This window comes from Mustela lutreola, chromosome 8, assembly GCF_030435805.1.
Source record: "Mustela lutreola isolate mMusLut2 chromosome 8, mMusLut2.pri, whole genome shotgun sequence".
In the NCBI taxonomy this organism is placed as follows: domain Eukaryota; kingdom Metazoa; phylum Chordata; class Mammalia; order Carnivora; family Mustelidae; genus Mustela; species Mustela lutreola.
In genome coordinates, this window is record NC_081297.1 from 113,401,930 (window position 1) to 113,417,806 (window position 15,877).

Consider the following 15,877-nt stretch of genomic DNA (forward strand, 5'->3'; position numbering starts at 1 on the left):
ATTGTGTAAAAATATTTTAATGCTACTATTAAAATACATTTTTATGGACTGAGTTGCGTACCTAAATTCCACACATAATATCTCTCATGGAAACATACTCTAAGTGCCAATAACATATTCATAGTTTAAAAATTATCACTACTATTAACATTTTATCTTTTTTTTATGTTCTGTTAGTCACCATATGGTACAACATTAGTTTTTGCTGTAGTGTTCCATGATTCATTGTTTGCTTATAATAGCCAGTGCTCCATGCAGTACATGCCCTCCTTAATACCCATCACCATCATCATTAGCCATCAGGGAAATTCAAATCAAAACCACATTGAGATACCACCTTATATCAGTTAGAATGGCAAAAATTGACAAGGCAAGAAACAACAAATGTTGGAGAGGTTGTGGAGAAAGGGGGACCCTCTTACACTGTTGGTGGAAATGCAAGCTGGTACAGCCATTTCAGAAAACAGTGTGGAGGATCCTCAAAAAAGTTAAAAATAGAGCTGCCTTATGATCCAGCAATTGCACTACTGGGTATTTACCCCAAAGATACAGATGTAGTGAAAAGAAGGGCCCTGTGCATTCCAATGTTCATAGCAGCAATGTCCATGCTGTTAACATTTTAAATAACTATCTAGTACTGAAATAATCCTTTGGGTCTCTTCAGAGGATGCGACTCACTTGAACCAGATATGCTTGCTGTATTTGTGCTACCTTGATTTGTAAGGAATTATCTGAAATTAAAAAAAAATTCTTTTCTATCCTGGCCCTATCTTCCTAATTCTAGGCTTATCTTTCAAATTATCAGGTAGGCATTCTCAATTCTTAGAAGTATCTCAGACTCAGTGAGTACTAATCCAAAATTATTATCTCCTTCCAAAGTTTTATCCCTACTTAAACCAGTATCTGCTCCTGAATATACTGTTGGTATGAATTCTATCAACATTCTCCTGGTACTAACACTAGCTTTTAGCTTTTGCTCCATCCTCTATGTCAGTTTTTACCCACATGTAATCAGCCTCAAGTTTGTTTGTTTGTTTTTCATTTAAATTTTCTAAATGACTCTAGGATTCATCTCCTCCCATCTATATCCAGTGTCACTAATCTAGTTTAGGATCTCATCCTATCTTATTTGGCTTTTTGGAAATAGCCTCCCTGGACTCAATGCTTCAGAGCAACTACCTATTGTATAACTACTAAAGTTTTTTTCCTAAATCATTAGAAAAATATTCCTTTTTCAAAAACCTTCTGTGGCATTCTATTATTTAAAGAATGAGCTATGGGACGCCTGGGTGGCTCAGTCATTAAGTTCTGCCTTCAGCTCAGATCATAATCCCAGGGATGGAGCCCCACATTGGGCTCCCTGCTGAGTGGGGGACCTGCTTCTCCCTCTTCCACTTCCCCTGCTTGTGTTCCCTCTCTCACTGTCTCTCACTCTCTGTCAAATAAATAAATAAAATTAAAAAAAAAAAAAAGAATGAGCTTCAAACGCTTTAACATAATAACCTTAGTGTCCAAAAGACCATCTGAGGCTTGTTCCTTACCATATGAACACGGGTCTGTCTGTGATACCTGTATTCCTTGAATTTAGGGATTCTGAATCTTTTTTTGCATCATGAATTCCTTTGCCAGTCTGAGGAAATGTGTGAACTCCTTCCTAGGACAATATTTTTGAATGTATAAAATAATAAACATAAGATTACCAAGGAAAACACTTCTACAGTGATAAAATTCTGTCTGTCTGGGGACCCTGCTGTTTATGTCTTTGTGTCTATGCTTGTGATCCTCTTAGCAAAGAAGTGCCCCTAAAACTACTCCTCTGATTATTGAAATCTTTCTCATCTTTCAAAGCTTATTCGATTCCCATCTCCTCTGAGCAACTTTACCTAAACTCCCCGCTCCATCTGTATTCAGCACTCTGCCCTTGACCCACTCACAGTTGATTCTTTGTATTTCTGATTTGTCTTGATCTTAACTTAGCCTTTTGTTATAACATATTGTATTAATTGACAATGATGGGCTGAACAGTAGACTAATTGGCCACTTTCACACGTTTTGAATACACAATTCTTTTAAAACACTATGTGACTCTTAATCTCACAAAACAAACTGAGGGTTGCTGGGGGGAGGGGGTTTGGGAGAAGGGGGTGGGATTATGGACATTGGGGAGGGTATGTGCTTTGGTGAGTGCTGTGAAGTGTGTAAACCTGGTGATTCACAGACCTGTACCCCTGGGGATAAAAATATATGTTTATAAAAAATAAAAAAATTAAAAAAAAAACACTATGAACTATACATATAAGGAGGAAACCAAGGTCCAGAAATTTTGTTTGACTGAGCTAGTACAATTTATAAGAATAAATTATTTGTGGAAAGGACTATTTTACTAATCGTTTTCTTTATACCTTCTCAGGATTCGTGGGACAATATTTGTTTGATAATATTTGCTTACATGGATTTAAAAATTAGAAAAACTGGAAAATTCTTATCTCCCAGTATTTAATGCCCCTGAAATTGACTAGGGGCCATAGGAGGACAGAGATACGAATAGCAGTGTCCCTAGTTCAATATATATCAAATCAACAGTGACTAAATCCTTCTTAACATACTAAAAACTCTTCTAGTTCATAACAGTTTCACAAATTGAAAATTTACGGAAGGGTTTTTAGCAGGCAGTTCCCTAAAATATTATCTCTTGTTTTGCACTCTTGATAAAAAAAAAAGTAATAAAAATAGGACAAATTAAAGAATTTATGTGGAGTCATAATGAATTCAGGAAAAATTTACATTTGTGATAATATCAGTTGTAAACCTATTTCCTATGTTACTCCCTTGGTGAAAACAATAAAAGCAACTCAATTTTAGACATAATTCCCTTGTTCCAGTTCCACTTTTTTTGTAGTCAAACATGTTTCTGCAGGTCTTCCTAAAACAACATTATTAGGCAATCTATTTTTAAATAAAAGCATTTATTCAAAAAGATTTGCAATAGTAATGTTTTCATTTCAAAATATTATTTTGAGTTTAAAAATCATATGTTTATGATCATTAATATGTCATGTGAAAGTTTCTTATATATAGTAATTGTTTTGAAAGGAATTACATCTTTCAATTTGCCAGTGCCTTTAGTATGCATAAACTATAAATTGATGTATAATTAATTCATTATCACTATATTTTTCTCATGGCCTTTTCTATTATTATCTTGCAGCAAAGACTAACTCAGTAGTCCCAGGGTAATTGATTTTCAATTTTCACAGCTCCAGATGGTCCTCCTGAAAGTGTGCATGTAATAGCAACATCCCCTTTTAGCATCAACATCAGCTGGAGTGAACCTGCTACCATCACTGGACCAACATTCTATCTGGTTGATGTCAAATCGGTAAGGTGTGTCTTACCTTCTGCAAAAGACAGTATAGAGAGTGATTAAGGATACACATTTTGGAACCAGACTATTGGAATTTTAATCCTAGCTCTGTTAGTCCTTGGGCAACTTACTTAACTTGTATGTGTTTCAGTATCCACATCTATAAAGTAAAGATCAAGAATAGTGCTCAGGGTACAGAGATCTTGTGAAGACTAAATTAGAAAATAATGCATAAAGTACTTTAAACATTGCCTGAGTTGAGGGTCAGTGAATGTAAATAAGGCCTAATAAATGTAAGTAAAGTATTATAAGCACGATTATCATATTTATCCCCAGGTTTTAGATAACGTATGTAAACAGGTGGTTAAACTGATAATAATACACTGATTTAAAATACAGTGGAAAAAGTACTTACTTCAGCAGCATATATGCTAAAATTGGAAGGACAAAGAGCAGATTAGCATGGGCCCTGAACAAAGATGACATGCAAATTCATGAAACATTCCTTATTTTAAAACAATAATAATAATAATAAAAACACAGTGAAAAAAAAAAAAAAACTCAGAATATGAAAGGTGAAGGGAGAAGACATTAGGGGAAATAGCTCCCCAAAGAGGTAACATCAGAGCTTAATGCAAAAAACACCTGAAGCAGGCCATGAGGAAGAAATGGTACTAACAGTGTGAAAATTAAGATTCATTCATGAAGAAGTGAGCAGTTCAGGAATCCGTGGTCAAAGCATTCAAGAAAAGTGCTGAGAGAAACTAGATTAGGAAGGCAGACTGTACAATGGTTAATGGAATGTGGGTTTCATGATAAACCTGGTGGAGTATCAATTGAGGAATTAAAGCAGTGCTGGGATATAGATTTCTATTTTATAGGATCAGCTTGGCTGCACTGCAGAGGACAGAGCAGTTCTAGTGCAAAATCCAACCAGGGGACGATAAGGACAGAGGAAATGTATTGAGGGAAGGGAATGGAAAATCATTTATACCTACAGGATTTGGTGAAAAAAAATTTTGGTGGATGGTGAGTGAAAGGAATAATTGAGGATGACTTCAAGATACAGAATTTGGAAAAGTGTGAAGAGAAAGAGAATTGTAAAGGAAAGGAATGAATTCAGTACTAGATGTACTGAGTTTGAGATACCCAGGAGTCCCAGATGAAGATACTCCCTTAGCACTATTATATCTAGATCTGGAGCTCAGGAGGGGAAATCTGAATTTGCAAATCTGGGAAGTGTTGGTATTCAGATGGTAGTTGCAATGATAGGAAGGGATGAGATGAAATACAGGACATGTCACATAAGGACCTCTTCTGTTAAGAACTAACCTGAGGATTGAATCCTGGGGAATCCAGACATTTGAAGAAGAGGCCACTGAAGTCACCAGCCTAGGAGCCATCCAGACAGAAGGAAACCCAGGTGTGAGAGTCAAGCCTTTCACCTAACAGGTGCTCACCAATGGAAATAATGCAGTGTAAGCTAAGATTAGGATCGGAAAAAGCTCGTGAGGGCCCTGCTTGGGTTTTACTGGGCCTGATGACTACTCTCTTCTCGTGACATCTCATACACTGAGTCAGATAATTAATTTACAGTAGATTTTCCTCCCCCTTCCGTGCTTTCTCTACCTACCTTTTGTCTAATGTTTATAGTTTTATTGTGTCTTTGTGTTATTTCTAAAATGGAAGTGCCTCTCTCTCAAAAGACCTGTCATGATTAAAAGAAAATTTAAGGGATTATTGTTGCATTTGGACTCCCACTCAGTCTTCTGTTTATGTTCCTTTTTAGAGCATATTTGTGAAGACTTAGTTCACAATTAGCCAAAAGTAATCAACACGCATGACAAGCACTCTGGGAATATGTATTAAAAGCAAATTATAAAATGAGAACGCTCTGTTCTGTCAAAAGACACCTTATTAATGAAAACAGTTCTCTCTTGAAATTTGATCATATTTAAAGGAAGGGAAAATAATTTTTTTTAAAAAGTGGTTTATAACCTCACTCTCTTAGTATTCTTAAAGATATTAAAAATGAGCGAGGGAAAGAGAACGATGATTAACATGGTAATTGTTTACTTTCTATCAGTAGCCTCTCCTCTAATATTTTGCTGTAAATATATTATCTTCATTTTGCATAAAGGGGGGTTGAAGCACAGAGATGATGGCTTCTCAAATGGTTGAGACCTGACTACACCCAGCAGACAGTAGTGTGATAGGAGAAAGGAAAAACCACCAAGTAGAAAATAAAATGTGCCAAGTTGTAGTATATGACCATCTAAACCTTTTGGGTCAAAGATAACAAGAATTCAAAGAGATTGTAGCACTTCTCAGTTACCCCAGGGTTCTTGGAACTAGGCTGTCATGGTTTTAAATGTGCTAGGTGCTGGATACCTGGAACAAGTCTGATATGGACATTGTCTTTATGGAGCTTATCTGTAGCTCATTTCATGGATACATAATTATCTCTCTTCAAAAATCATTGGCTCCTAGGCCAGGGAAGAACACATATCATTGAATTTAAGACTTACGCTGTATCCTTTGCCAAATACTAGTCACAGGGTCATAAAACTCTCTTCCTAAAAGGCTCAAGCAAAACTTGATAGTCTTAAAGATATATGGGCAGAGTTATCATCCTGGATGATACTATCATAAATTCATGCATTTTTGTGGTCCCTTGTTTGTTGTTCCCTTTGTTGGTTTTGTTTGTTTTGTTTGTTTGTTTTCAAAATAACAACTATTTATCATTTCTGCTCACCAAAATAAGGATGCAGAACTTAGGTAGCTCACACTGTAGTGGGAGACACCAAAATGCAAACAGCTAATCATAGAATGTGAGCTAAATGGTTTTTTTGGACCGTAAACTAGCAAAGTAATTAAAGTTCCTGTTATGAGTGGCGTACAATACATAGGAGACTTCACAGAGGAGGTTATATTGGTTATGGGACTTGAGGAATGAATTGAGGTGTGCCAGGTGGGGAAGGGGGCAAATGGGGTAGGAAAAGGAAAGAAAATAGAATCAAAGTCTAACGGCTGACATTGCCTATTAAACTACCGTACTGAAAAAATAATGGGGCACATTTCATAATACTAATAGATGATCAAATAAAATATGAGCAAACAAGCTTGGAATTGGTAAAAGGGAAATAATGAATCCAAAAGGTCTGAGGTTTCAGTCCTGGGTAAGCGAACAAATAATGATTAACAATAACAATGACAGAGTAGGTTTAGTGAAGAATATAAATGAATTTTGGTACATTCTGTATTTGAAGACCCAATATTCTTTTTGGATTTTATTATATATGTTTTTTAAGATATAGTAGAACACTGGCATATTATGTCACTTTTTATTACTCAATATTTGGTACATCCTATTTTAATGGAAGACATTGAAATAATTTAATTTTACTTTATAAGATCAGGCCCAGTGTAGTAGTGTAGAGAGTTCTGAATTCTTGAAAGACTTGGGAGCAAATTCTATTTGAGCTACGAAATAACTGTGGAATGTTGAGGAATTCACCAACTCTATAAAATCAGAATTCATATAGTTATGGTGGTCAGTCAAGTAAGATAAACTTCAGTCAGCCGGGCAGAGCCATGGTGATTTGAAGACTCATGCCCCGTTATAGGAGTCAACTGTCACTCATCTCTAGGTAATTCTTGCCGAGCATGAACATAAACTTAATCCTTTTTTTTTTTTAAGATTTTATTTATTTATTTGAAAGAGAGAGACAGAGTGAGAGAGAACATGAGAGGGGAGGTCAGAGGGAGAAGCAGACTTCCCATGGAGCTGGGAGCTTGATGCCGGACTTGATTCCAGGACTCCAGGACCATGACCTGAGTCAAAGACTCAACTGACTGAGCCACCCAGGTGTCCCAATATAAGGGTAGTCTTAAGGAAAATTTTAAAAGCTAGATTTTTAAGGGATGTTTAAATGCTGAGAGCTAACTGAATCACACTCACTTCCTACCAGTGAGTACATGCACTTGATCAATAATATTCCTATGCTGATTTGGTTTTCTGCCACTTTACAGAAAGGAGGCAACTGCCTTCAGTGCTCTAAGGTGGGAACAATCTATTTGACTTCGCAATGCTTACGTTATTGGTCAGCCTTTTACTGTGTTTCTCATAGCAACATCTTCTTTAAGTTAAAAAAGCTCTTAGAAAAGGGCATTTGAAGAATATTTTGAACAAAAGATCTTCCAAAGTTTCAAGGGAGGGTCAAGTTGAGAAGAACTTAGTAGTGTGAACAGTGTACACAATCTGGTTTTAAGTGTTTCGATTTGGATACCTGAGAGTAGCATGCATTGTAGGATTTCAAATTTTCTGTTGTTCATCTTTGGAAAATCCCTTCTTTGTATTGCTAGAAACTTTAGCTATGTTTAATACCTGCAATGAATAGGCCAGACTCTGCATCAAAGGCAAAGGCAGACGATGTTTGAATACACTATATGACTATATTTAATACACCTAAGGATACTCATTTTTGCTCATCTAATACTTATAACATCCACGATTGTCTCCTCATCCAGTGCCATGCTTAGTGCTAGATGGGAGTTTTTCAAACTGCACTCATGACCAAAATTTTTTTTAATAAACTGGAGTAAAATTTCAAAGAGAAGAAAATATCAAAGTGCATTTCAGAAAGAAGTTGCATTTCTGGAAATTGTTTTCAAGTTGTAAAGAAGTGTGTATATGTATACATATAAGAGTATAAACACACACACATCCTGAGTTATGTTACAAAATGTGCTTCCTTTTGGTAAGTCATAGTCAAAAAAAAAAAAATCAAATTCTCTGGGCCAACTACTTCAGATCTGTTTTTCTAAATCTCACCAAACTAAATAGATATTATTACTGCAATTTTACATACACAGAAAGTAAAACACAGAGAACATAAGTGATTTGTCAAATGCTACTGGAACTATTACATGACCAAGTTGGGATTTGAACCCTTACTGATTAATTACCCAAACCTGTATTCTTTCTCCTATAAAACATTGCAGTTGAGACTCTTAATCTAAGGAAACAAACTGAGGGTTGCTGGAGGGGAGGAGGTGGGAAGGATTGGGTGGCTGGGTGATGGGCATTGGGGAGGGTATGTGCTATGGTGAGTGCTGTGAATTGTGTAAGACTGATGATTCACAGACCTCTACCCCTCAAACAAATAATACTTTATATGTTGGTATAAAAAATGCAGTTGAAAGTAGAGTTTCATTGACACAGAGATAATACTTACTTGTTCATTAGATGGATTGATTGACTGTGATGGGTTAGTTTATTTTTTTTTTCTTTTACTTTCAGTTGTTGAAATAATTGCTTTTAAGTAGACTGTTAAAGTGGCACTTTAGATTTCCCAGGACAATCTGACTGCAAGAAAAAAACTAATTTAAATCTTGGCTAGATAAGTGTACCACACGTAGTTTTGTAGTATTATGTTTTGGTGATTTGGATCTCAAGTGCAACTAACTTCCTTTAATTACTAGCTATTTTTTCCTATAGGTAGACAGTGATGAATTTAATATTTCCTTCATCAAGTCAAATGAGGAAAATAAGACCATAGAAATTAAAGACTTGAAAATATTCACAAGGTATTCTGTGGTGATCACAGCATTCACTGGAAACATAAGTGCTGCATATGCAGAAGGAAAGTCAAGCGCTGAAGTGATTGTTACGACTTTAGAATCAGGTAAGGCATATTGCCCATCACTGCTAAAAGCTGACTGAGATTTTTTTTTTTTTTTTTAGAATTTCTCATACCACCCCTTAAAAAGGGTATGTTTTACAAGACATTTTTTAAGTGTATAAAATACAAAATTCCGTGATTCACCATAACTGATAAACATGAAGTTTTCTATTTACATTTTTTAGGCAAAGAGGAATTATGTAGAATAATTGGTTCTTGGAAATACAGAAACATATTAGCTCATAATAATGTCCTAATTGTATTTTTTTGTATTTATTTAAACACTAAATATTTCAGAAATTGAGTTACCTTGCCTAAGAGAAGATTTTTCAAATGGTCTGTAGTCAATAATTTTTCATGTAAAATTCCATTTTAATTATTTCTATGATTTAAATGCACATTAAAGTAGTAATAGTCTATCATTATATAATCTGCAATTCAAAATTAGAATCCTGGTCATGCTTACCTTCTCTGTTTTTCTCACCTAATCAAATGACGTGTTTTTATTACATAACCTATTTAATAAATGTCAGAATCCATACAGATGTCCTCAAGTTCCTACAAACAGGGTCTGAATGAATAATAAGTTTGTAACCAATAGGAATTAAGTGTGGAAAGTCAGCTTCCCAGAACTTGCTTGCCCTATCCTCCTTCAGACTCCTGATGTTCTTTGCCACCAGATTTATCTTTGGAAAGAGCACATGAAGGGAAGTGTTGCTATAGTTTATTTGTTGCTCTCTGTAAGGTAAGTATAGGAGGTAAAACATGTTTTTTAGCTAGTCTTTTCATTATGTTATATGCTCTATTGTCTATAAAGTTATGGTTCTGCATTAGAAGATATCCTCAGCACCCTAAAATTTCATTTGTTTCCATTTTCCTGCCACATATAGCCCAGATACTTACTTTCTTATACTTTGTACTTCTCCCACATCTCACCTGGGAGGAAAGTTGCTGCTGAATTTGTTCACACTCATACCGTAAAGTACTGATTGTCAAATGCTACCCCTCACAAAGATATCATGGTTAAATAAATTATTACTAAATCTCTAAGAGTAGAATTTTAGAGGTAAAACCAAAGATATTTGGAAAATGGGAAATTCTTTCCAGTATTCAGAGAGTTATTTCACTTATCCAACCTTAAACCTAATCTGATTTTTTAGAAAGAGTTCTTATTAAAAGAAAACATATTTTTATATCATAGAAATGTATAACAGCAAATGTGACAATACATCTATCTTGAGCCAATTTAACTTTCACTTTAGCTATGCATTTTTCTACTTAATATTGATATTTGGCACTATACCATATTTATCTATTCCTCTTTTTTTCCCACTGTTATTATTTGCTTTTTTTTTTTTTTGCTTATTGCAGAGTTTTACCTATAAAGATATTTTATAAGATAATAAATAATAAATAAAAATACTAGAGCTTGAGCATCTGAGCTTTGCTAGCCAAATATTAGCAGCCTTATTCATGGAAATCCCCTTAGTATGGGAGATATACCCATTTCAGTTTGATCAAAATAAATATACTCATGCAGTCATTCATTTATATAGAGAACACTAATATGTAATACAGCAAGAACTAGTTCTTATATTCATAAATTAATTTCATACTCACATATATCACTTTCTTTCATGATAATTCACTGACACTTAGCTGTTGTGTATTAGGCTAATTTTTATTTATCCAAAATAAGATGAAATATCTAGAATATATGAAGAACTCTCGAAACTCAAAAAAATTCCATTTAGAAATTGGGAAAAGACATGACCAGACATTTCATCATGAGGAGATACAGTGGGCAAATAAACTCATGATAAGATAGAGTTTCAGCATCATTAGCTATTAAGGAAATGTAAACTAGAACCACAATGAGATATCACTATGCATCTACTAGAACAGATAAAATAATAATTATAAAATAGTGATGATGCCAAATGCTGGCAAAGATACAAAGAGACTGGATCTCTTGTACATTTTTAGTGGGAAAGCAAAAGGATACAGCCACACTGAAAAATAGTTTGGCAGCCTTTTATAAAACTAAACATGCACTTAGAGCACATTACCTAGCAATCATATTCTTGGATAATTATCACAGAGAATTAAAAGTTTATGTTCACACAAACAGCTGTAAATGAGCATTAATAGCAGGTTTATTAGAAGTAACAGAAAAACTAGAAACAACCCAAATGTTTTTCTATGATTAAACAAACTTTGGTATATCCACAAACTGGAACACTGCTCCATGATAAAAAAAAAAAGAATGAACCACTGATACATACAACAACCTTGATGGAATTTAAGCATTATGCTGTTGTTTTCCTTAAAGTGACAGAACTATGAAGAACAATGGTTCGTGTTTTGGGAATGCATAGGGTGCAAATGCAAGGGGACAGCCGGGGAGGTTTCTCTATGGAAATGGAAAAGTTTTACACCTTATTTCTGGTAATGATTACAGGAATCTTTACATGGAATAAAATTGCATAGAACTACACACACATTTATGAAAACATGCGAGAATGGTAAAACCCGATTAAGGCCTGTAATCTAATTAACAGTATTGTACTAAAGTCAATATCCAGGTTTGAGATTTGATATAAAACTAGTTAGTTAAGTTGTCACCACTGGTAAAAGTCGGGGGAATGTTCTAGGGGTATGTATGCACCACTTTCACAAATTCCTGTGAGTCTACATTATCTTTAAATAAGCAGTACAAAAGTCATGGGAATGCATTCTATATAAAAACAAATACATGTAAAAGTCAAAATAAATAAATAACCAAACTAATTAAATCACCATTATGATTTCTGTAGCCCACACATATCAGCCATTTTGCTTATCTCCGTAGCATACATGGTTTAAATAATTTGTGTAACACATTTTAGAAGCAGACATTTAACACATATTTTAAATGGAGATTAAAAAGAGAAACAAAAAGTTTTAAAAACTAATTGCTTAATATTTCATTTTAGTCCCCAAGGATCCACCTAACAACATGACATTTCAGAAGATACCAGACGAGGTTACAAAATTCCAGTTAACGTTTCTTCCTCCTTCTCAACCCAATGGAAATATCCAAGTATACCAAGCTTTAGTTTACCGAGAAGATGATCCTACCACTGTCCAGATTCACAACCTCAGTATTATCCAGCAAACTGACACATCCGTCATTGCAATGTTGGAAGGACTAAAAGGTGGACATACGTATAATATCAGTGTAAGCATCCGTAGCTTTTAATGACTCTCCTGTCTTAAAAAGTCAGTTTGCAAACTCAGCATCCAACACTAGTAGAAATCCAGAAATAAAATAAAGGGGGAAAAATGCATGTTAAAAGCAAGAAAGCAGTGATATGTAAAGAGAGATTCTACCTAAAGGGAGGCCATTTAAGTGTGATTATAAATGGAAAATAGAGAATGGAAAAGCAAATTTCAAAGGCAAAGGGCAGAAACAACGATTTACATGTTTGAAATTCACATACCTTTCACATATTAATTACTAAAGCTAAGCATTTTACATCCCAATTTTAAATGATCCATGTGTATTTACAGACATACAGATATTCACACAATTAATTTCAAAAATGTGTTTTTGTAGTATGTCTTAAACTTTGCAAATAGAATTATATGGTCAGAATATCATCTTTTAAGCAACATAGAGTTCACCATAAACATTGAAGTAGCTTAGTAATTAATTTTCCTACCTTCTTTTATGATTATCATGTAATCAGAACACTTAAAAATAATTTATATTCATATATATGTTTTTCTCTATATTACATCTATATACCTGCATATCTTCATTTCTTCCTTCACTCACTATATATATATTTTTTTAATATATGTATCTGTCCTGCTAGGATTCTTATTGCACACCCCATTATATGGACTTTTATTCTGTAAGGTAGAGGGAGGGTGGTTAGAAGAATGAACTGATCTGAGTTCAAATCCTGACTCTGTGATTTGCTTCTGAGCACTTGCCTCAATTCTGTACCTGTTTCTTTATCTAAAAAAAAAAAAAACAGTAAATTCTGCTCTTGAAACTAATATTACACTATATGTTAACCAACTAGAATTTAAATAAAAACTTGAAACCAAAAAAAAAAAAAAAGAAAGAAAAAACTGTAATAGGAATAATGATTTCTTTATAAGATTATTGTAAGATTTAAAGAATTAGAGTTATAGGAAGCAGTGAGTTCTCCATGAGTTTTGCCTTTTGGGATAAGAGAAAAGAATAGGAAACAAAGTAGAACTAATTCATAATTTAAAAAAAAAATAGCAAAAACTTAATAGTAAAAAAGTTATCTAACTTATTGCTCAAAAAATGCAATTTATAGCTCCTCAACACAAAGGAATTTATTAACAATATATAACATCCCAACCTACTTAAACAAAACCTGCATATCTTCATTCAACAGGTTTACAAGTGACTTTGTACAATGCAATTTGAGAAGCATACCTAACTTCATTTATTATCTCACTTAAATGTTAGGCTGTACCACAAAGAAGTAAAAATAATGTAGCACACCATAATATCACTTTCCATTTTTAAAATTTAAAAAAAATATTTTATTTATTCACTGAGAGAGAAAGAAAGTGAACACAAGTTGGGAGGGGGGTGGTGTGGAGGGGATGAGGTGGGAAAGGCAGAGGGAGAGGGAGAAGCAGACTCCCCACTGAGCAGGGAGCCCATGTCGGGCTCCGATCCCAGGACCCTGGAATCATGACCTGAGCCTGAGCCGAAGGCGGATACTTAACCAACTGAGACACCCAGGCACCCTAATACTTCTTTCCTTAAATTTACAAGTTCCAATAAATATTTTCTTTAGATATTTTTTGACCCCATTTTTTAGGCTTTGTCTGTTTACTGTGCCCATGGCATCATATATATTACTATAATTTTAGTTTTGTAAGTAGCTATAGAGTGGGAAGTACAGAAAACAAGTCAATTAGTTCCAATACACATACTATATTCTGAATTGTGTTTCTGAATGAGATTGGGCAAGAATATAGTCTCTGTTTTTATAGAGCAAAATAAAGTAAATAAAAGATTCTCTGTCTACCATTTCTTAAGCATTAAGTGAATTGAAAGGATCCCCATTTGTGTGAATCACCCTCTGTCTCTACAAACAGAAATGTTTTATGTGTATATGCTCCATTATGCAGGTTATAGTGTCGGATACTTCGGGGCAGGGGTGAAAAAGGGCATAAAGGCCAACTTTCAGAGGGATGATTTAATACAGGAAAACAAGGAGGTTGAAGGAATAGGATTTCATTTCAGAGAAGGGGAAAAAAAGAGAGTCTTGAATATGGATTTAAAGAAAGCCAGAGTTACCTAGCTACAGAGGGATGGCGCAGATGTGAGAGTAGAGGAAGGAGTGTAGACCTAGGGGCTTTTCTGCCTCTGCTCCTCCCACGGGTTCAAAGTGAAGCCACATCCTTCCTGGTCACCATGATAGGGCTGTCGAAGTCACTCACCCTTTGTTCTCAGGCCTTAGTACTGTAAGATAGTTTGAAAAACTACTTTGTTATGAATGATCTTCCTCCACAGATTGTATTCATTTGAGTAAGTGCAAGAAAAATATAATAAATAGGCGATGTTTGTTTTTAAAAATAGAATCATTTTAAAATTACATCTGACCCTGATAAAAATAGTAACAAGATATTTCTCTTTTTTTAGGTTTATGCAATCAATAGTGCTGGCGCAGGGCCAAAGGTTCAGATGAGAATAACCATGGACATTAAAGGTACAGACATGAACTGCCTTCCTGTGAAATATTGTTGTCTTAATCAAAGAGTAATTATAATTGAATTCTATTATTAGAGTTAAGAATGTAGTCAAGCTTTTAAATGATACATATGCAATAATAAGCCTACATTTAGTGATAAACTCTGCTTATTAAAGCTATATTTAAAATGTCTAAATAATAATGCAAATTACCATCTTAAAGAGAATGCCCACCTGCTATTTATCTTACATTCTTTCCCTCTGAATTTAAAGTTTTCTAAGACAAATTTTATAGTCTGTTATTATGTTTTGTAGTTTTATTGAAAATTCATTGTTAAATTACCCATGGCTAGACTTTGACTAGTCTTAATTAAATTCCTTGACTGATCTTTATCTTGAAAGTAAAATTCTTTTTTAATCAGATAATGTTTACTGCACTACCATATATTCCGCTTTGTGATTCTGACTGTAAAGTAGATCGATCAATTCATTATTCTGACAGGTATTGTTTATAGAAAATATAATTAAGATTTAAGTCTGCCTCCCTCACACAAAACGATCCATGAAACCCAAAAGAGATTGTTAAGAAAAACTTAGGGCTAGTCAGTTATTCGGATTCTTTCTCTTCCTGACTGAAAACATACATGCAACTGTGCCATCTCTCTAAAAATCTATAGTAAAATCTGCAGAGATTAAAAAAATGAAACATACAGACCGTTAGTAGAATGCTCCTCATTCTGAAGCAAAGAGTAACTTTTCTTAGTCTTTTGTAAGCACAGCAGAGCAGAGTGATTAAACGAGCCAGATCAGTCTATGGAGACTGAATCCTGGATTGGCCTCTTGATATCTGTTAGACTTTGGGCAAGTGTCTTAACCTCTATAAGTTGTAAAATGCAGATAAGGCTAGTTCCTACCTCACAGATTGTTGTAAAGATTAAAAGAGAGAATCTTTGAAAACCCTTAGGACAGTGCCTAGAAACTAGTACTATTAAGTACTATTAAGAAATATTCCCTGTAAGATGAAGCTGGTAAGTTTTGTCTTTTCATCAATGATAGTTTATGTAACTGTAGTATTATTTAAAAGTATTAAGATTTGCTTTT

At 34.4% G+C, this 15,877-nt stretch overlaps 1 protein-coding gene and 1 non-coding gene across 3 annotated transcripts in view; both read left to right on the top strand.

The window, feature by feature from the left end:
- Nucleotides 1-15,877, top strand: part of PTPRQ (protein tyrosine phosphatase receptor type Q) — a 202,376-nt gene that overhangs the window by 128,303 nt on the left and 58,196 nt on the right. For both annotated transcript variants that reach the window (XM_059186422.1, XM_059186423.1), the window contains 4 exons: nt 3,258-3,379; nt 8,865-9,051; nt 12,024-12,268; nt 14,729-14,795. In XM_059186422.1, coding sequence (XP_059042405.1) covers nt 3,258-3,379; nt 8,865-9,051; nt 12,024-12,268; nt 14,729-14,795 — 621 coding nt within the window. The remainder of the gene's footprint in view (nt 1-3,257; nt 3,380-8,864; nt 9,052-12,023; nt 12,269-14,728; nt 14,796-15,877) is intronic.
- Nucleotides 3,772-3,878, top strand: LOC131840019 (U6 spliceosomal RNA). The gene has a single exon (XR_009357139.1). It is a non-coding gene; the product is annotated as a U6 spliceosomal RNA (small nuclear RNA).